This window comes from Saccostrea cucullata, unplaced genomic scaffold (assembly GCF_032062105.1).
Source record: "Saccostrea cucullata isolate Sc308-1 unplaced genomic scaffold, CSIRO_AGI_Scuc_v1 ctg7013, whole genome shotgun sequence".
Classification (NCBI taxonomy): domain Eukaryota; kingdom Metazoa; phylum Mollusca; class Bivalvia; order Ostreida; family Ostreidae; genus Saccostrea; species Saccostrea cuccullata.
This window is the reverse complement of record NW_026928006.1, coordinates 16,848-22,884: the sequence shown is the minus strand read 5'-3', so window position 1 is coordinate 22,884 and position 6,037 is coordinate 16,848. Positions and strand designations below refer to the sequence as shown.

The following is a 6,037-nucleotide window of genomic DNA, read 5'->3' as shown; positions in this document are numbered from 1 at the left end:
TGATCAGTGTACGTGATTGATTTTGTTGATGAAGCACTCATTAAAATCTCTATTATTTCAGAGCCATTTATATGAGGTATGCAAGTAAGCGAAGATTAAAAAATTAAATTAACTAAATCTCAATGTTAAAATCAGTCATATACATATATTTACTATTTTTCTGAACAAAATTTGTAATTTGTTTCATTCTGATTTTCTGCTTGTCTCTTTTCATAATTAGGACGGTTTCAAAAAATTTGCACATGCTTCTAGTGTATGATAGAATCAAGCTTTTTTTTCAAAACTAGTTTACATTGCTTATTTTCTAACCCATCCTCTTAGATAACAGTGCTAGCCTCACAACAGAGTAAATTTATAAAAAGTTTTATTTTAGAAATATAAAAAAAACTGTTGAACATAACAATTTGGCTGCAGTTTATCAAAATAGTATTTAAATTAAAAATATTATTGCGTAGAGATTAAAAATGAAGCATAATAATGATTTTGTATACTATTTCTATATGCAGTTTACTGCTTATCATCATAAAGAATGTAAGTAAATTTGGAAAGAATTTGCTTAATATGTTTACGCATATATTTTAACGGTTTTCATTTTAAGTCCGAGCATTGTTATCTTTAAACTTTTATAATCCAGGGTATTTCTCATTTTCTTTACCCCTTTTTGCCCTGTAGGATAGTATTTTGATACAGATTCTTTACACAGTTCTTATTATCAGTATACTCTATAATTTGCACTTTTTGTGCTTTTTTAAGATTCAGATGAGAATAATGATTTTGGGTGTCAGTGCATGGTAGTTCACATCTCAAATAATTGTGTTGTAGCTCATAGTTCTGGTCATTAGGACCATTCTTTGTTTCAACTTCATGACTTCTACTAGTGGCAGAAGCTCTCCTGCGATTCCCCATCTTCGTTGCCTTGAAATAATATTTTCTGCTACAAAAGATTGTTGAATATGAAAAAGGCAATAGATAATGATTCCTGAACACCCCTTTTGCCCCATATAAAGACATTTTAAAGACACGTGTGTTCATTGTATGCTCGAGAAACCAACAAACCTTTTGTAGAAGTAAAGTAGCATTGAAAATAACAGAAAAGTACCAAATACATGTATTGCTAAAGTTATAACCCAAGGAACTTTCTCCATAAGAGTGTCATGGAATTCTGTAACAAAGGAAAAAAATACTAAAGATTAACAAAATTAAATACATACATTCATAGATAAACATAAATCAGCAACCGGTGTCTACAATTCAGATATCCTAAAGCATAGAAAACTTCTACCATCTAAAGGTTAAAATTTAATAAAAGAATGATTTTAGCAGTTTTCCATTTTAAATGATTTTTGCCTTTTTTCCTCAGATAATATTAATTGTGATGAGCAAAATCGATTGTCTAATTAGTATTGTTTAAAATAATATTGATGTCGTTTTAAATTGAACAATTGATTATATCCTTAATGAATGAAAAGATTTAAAATCCTTTTAAGTGTACTCACGTTTAGTCTTATTACTAGAAATGTGTATCAATTCTATTTCCTTACAAAGGACATAGTCGATTGGCATGGTATAACAGGAAGACATAGGTGGAATTATACCATAACTCTGAGATGCACACGACATCTTGCCATCGGAATCTGCAAATATTTAAATTTGATCTTAATAAAATACTGTATAAACCATAAACGGCATTTTATTTAAACATACAGTCTTCTGCACAGAAGAATGCTCAGAAAAAAAATCTATTTTTCTAAGATGAAAATAAGATTCATTCAAGTGTATTTAAAAGCTTGCCTTTTATCCAAAACACAGTATTCGGTGGTTTGTTAAAAATTACACTGTTATTCCATGGAAATGATTCTGTGACAGTGGCTATGACCAAAGAAGAAGAGTTACAAATACTTTCTGCATCTTCTTCTTTGATTGTACTTTGAGATGTTCCAAGAAAGACAAGGGTATGTTTTGTGGAATTCAAATCTAAAACATACAAGTAAATAGAAACAGAATGCTACAGTCTTAATGAAAATCTTTAATGTAAGCGCTTTCAGTAATGTTCGCTCTTCAGATATATATATATATATATATATATATATATATATATATATATATATATATATATATATATATATATATATATATATATATATATATATATATGAATTTATAACTTATCTGCTATATGAAAATGAAGAAAGAAAACAATCAAGTTCAATACAGGCATGATTACGCCTTTGGATTTCGCAGTATTTTTTTTATGTTTTTTTTTAACTCTAATGACTACATATTTATTATACTGATTTAACAGTTATTTTATTTGTTTAACAGGAAGTTGGGACAATTTAATTCATTTTTACTTCAATCAACCGTCTTGTATTAACTTCCTTTTAATAAAATAAATCTGATTCTCTCATAAATATGCATTAGTGGTCTCCCCAATACATGAACAAAAAACAACCGATATTTTCATGTCATTATTTCTTAAATGTGAAGAGCAACAAATAAAACTTTTTATTCACTTAATGTGTTGAAAGGGAAGATAAAATGCACCAAATCTCTAGTGCATTTATCTGATCCTTTGACGTATGTAAATAGTCTTTGGCATCCCATATTTCAGCTCTACTAAGTTTTTTATTATTATTTTTCGGATTTTCAACGTTTCGGCATCAGCATCACTGAAGAGACATAATATGCCGAAACGCGGTGCATCGATTCTTTTCTGTTTTTTAATTAACATTATATAATAGTACTCACTTACAGAAGATTTTCTTCTAGCTGTCAGTTTGGCTCTGTTGCTATCTGTAACTTTCGCCCTTGGTGCTCACCTGTCGGTTCCGATCGTCGTTAGATGGTCTCCAATCTTTACCGGATGTTTCGACCCTTAACCCTGACATCCTCCAGTTAGTGGGTCAACAGTGGGGGCCAATCAACTACTCGATGGATCCCGACAGTTCCAGCAGATATCATCTCGGCGGTGCCATATCCAGCAGGATGACTTTTCTGCTGTTTTTCCCAGTCTCCTTGCTGCTGTCTTGCACGTTCTTCCTGATAAACCTAATCGTGTGAGCAACTTCCACACTGATTGCCCTGGGAAGCCTCTAAAGCCGACCTCTATTGGAAACATTCAGACACTCTAGCCTCTATCCCTGCAGTCTGCCATGAGGTCTACGTACATAGGGTTCTTCCTCTCTTTTGCTTCCTCACAATTTTCTTCCCAGGGTACAGTCAGCTCTATTGCAACCAACGTCTGCTGGGACACTAAAACTGGGTCTGGTCTTAGGTTGGTTTCCACGATGTTAGGGAAAACTAACTTCTTGTGTAGAGATCGACTTGGAACTTCCACCAAACAGCCCTGTCATCTATCCAACACTGATGTCTGCATTGGTGTTCTTGTGTCAGCTCTTGCTTTACCCTGTCTCACAAACTGAATCTGTGTCTATTTCTTGCCTGTTGGTCGTTTCCTTCATGTCTTGACCTCCAGCACATTGGCCAACTCCCACAGGACTTTGTCGTGTCGCCATCTATATCTTCACTGGGTCAGCGCAACTTGGTATCGTGATAGAATATGCACCACTAGCTGTCCCTCTCTTTCCAGACAGTTTGCAGCTAAGGTCTTCTCCTAGCCCCCACTGTTGCATGTTTTCAAGTGATGGGAGTGTCTCATCCACTGACCTCAGCAGGAACGAGATTCTAAACTGGTTCTTTCTGCATAATTCTGCCCTGGTTAATTCTCGCGCCGGTAAGTCCCACTTCATCCAGGCCCCCTATTTCCCATGTTCTGTTGATTTTGCTTTCCGTTGGTCTTCTTCGGTGCGCTGTTTTTCAGCCTGATCTATGGTGCGCTTCTCTGATGCTGATGCTTTTGTCATCCGCTGGAAGTATGACATTCCCAAGCCCTGTCGCCCAGTGCTTGCATTTAATAAGGCTGGGAGTCAGAATATAACTATAATAAACATTAAAATCTTTAACAATATGTTTATTATTTACTTGTAGTTCTTTATATTTCGCGGGTCCGTTTATTATTACTAGAATCTTAAGTTAATTGATTGATCCCACATAGATTAAAATCGCAGAGTATTAATTAGGCATTATTATTACTTATCTTATTTTTATGATCTTTTCAGGAAATACAGTCAAGGACGGACTGAAGTTTTTCACGTTGTTCGGCCGTTATTTACACACTGAATAGTCAACGGATTTGTTCGGATTTTATCCCAGTAAAATTACAAGGAGCACACAGCGGATGTGACCGGTCGGCTGGGGATGCGCACTCCTCCATTGCACCCGATCCCACCTCGGATGTATAGAGGTATGTGTTTGTTCTGCTTCTATTTTGTAATGATTAATAGACCTTTAAGTTGGAAAACTGTTCGTTATCTCCAAATATTTCACACTAATTGGACCATTATTTACACACAGTGATTTGTCTACGGATTTTTGTTTGCCCGATCAAGATCAGGAACAAATGTGAACGGTTGATGATAGAGAGTGCTTGTACCTCAACTGCAACTGATACCACCTCTGATGTCTTTGGGGCTGTGTGTTTGCTTTGCTCTCGATTAGTATTGTTTAGACACTTAAGCTTGAATACTCTTCCTTATCTCAATATTTCATTGAAATACACAAGGTTTAATACAAATAAATAATATATATTTAAATTCAATTTTCTAAATATTTGAACATTTACTAACAAAAATATGTTACATTGATTTTATCACATCTCAGTATGTGTACATGTCTTCGTTTAGTGTTAGCTCAATGTTTTTGGCAGAGGTTGTCTGATACGGGGTGTCTATGCCTGTATAGTGGTTTTCTTCCTTTTCAGTTTTCTCTTTATGGACTCTTTTTAAATGCAAATGGTCATATTGACCATAACTTTCAATGTAAACTGGATCGCAGCCCGATTCGTTGGCCTTTCTTTCTGTGTATCGTTCTTCTATACCTCTTTTCGTTTCGTCTTTCTCTCCTACAATGTCGGATTCTTTGACTGAATTGGTCTGCTCTGTTGTCTTCGATTTAATTTTTCGTCTGTAGAAATACAATTTCACTTTAAGTTTTATTGTGGTATGTTTTCTTTTCTGATAAATTTCCGAAAATTGAGTGAATTGCTTAACATTATCATTTTGCAAGCGAGGATGTCAAAGTCAGACTAACCTTCTTCGGTAGATGTATGTAAGCGCTGAAATCGCCAATAAAACAGCTAGAGGTATTACAATAAACATCACAATGACTGGTACCTTAAAAATGTCCCGACTCTCTGGATCTGTGAAAAATATCAGGATATGATTGATTGATTGTATATTGTCTAACGTCCCTCTCGAGAATTTTTCACTCATATTGAGACGTCAGCGTATGCCGGTGAAGGTCTTCAAATTTTTACCTTTACTCGTCACTCAAGGCCATTGAGCAGTGAAGGATCTTAAATATCGTGCCAACGCCTGCCGCTGACACGGGTCCTCGGTTTTTAAGGTCTCATCCGAAGGATGACACAGCTTTCACTTCAAAGTGCCGAGCGCATGGCATTTTTTATCGACTTAATTAAGTCAGTCGCGGCCGAGATATGAACTCACGACCTCCCAATCACGGAGCGATCGAGCGCTCTACCGACTGAGCTACCGTGAACGGTAATATCAGGATATGATAACAATGGGAAGACGTATTAAATACCATGTGATTCAAAGTGTGTATAACTACGAAAATTCAATTAAAAATTAAGTTGCCATGACAGATTCCTTTAAATTGTTCAATAGTAAGTATGGTATTCATTTGTTGTTTGAATTAAAGTAATACATCTTGTATAGCTTAAAATACTTGATCATTTATGGTTTATATTTTCTCTCATTTAAAACATTGATATGATTCGTTTTTCATAAATTAATAAAGCTATATACACAGAAAGAAACAAAATACCCTTTATCTCATTGATGCATGTACTGCTGTTCTGTGTCATATTTATTTGTCTACAAAGGACATAGTCGATTGGAATGGTATCACAAGAAGACTTAGGTGGTAATATACCATAACTCTGAGATGCACACGACAT

The 6,037-nt window shown here is 34.9% G+C and overlaps 1 protein-coding gene across 1 annotated transcript; it reads right to left on the bottom strand.

The window, feature by feature from the left end:
- Positions 1–4,640: 4,640 nt before the first annotated feature.
- On the bottom strand, positions 4,641–6,037 carry LOC134276153 (uncharacterized). The gene is made up of 3 exons (XM_062758422.1): positions 5,905–6,037; positions 5,149–5,257; positions 4,641–5,022 (listed from the first exon to the last, which is right to left on the bottom strand). The coding sequence occupies exons 1-3, from the start codon at positions 6,035–6,037 to the stop codon at positions 4,716–4,718; spliced, it is 549 nt and encodes a 182-aa protein (XP_062614406.1). The 3' UTR covers positions 4,641–4,715.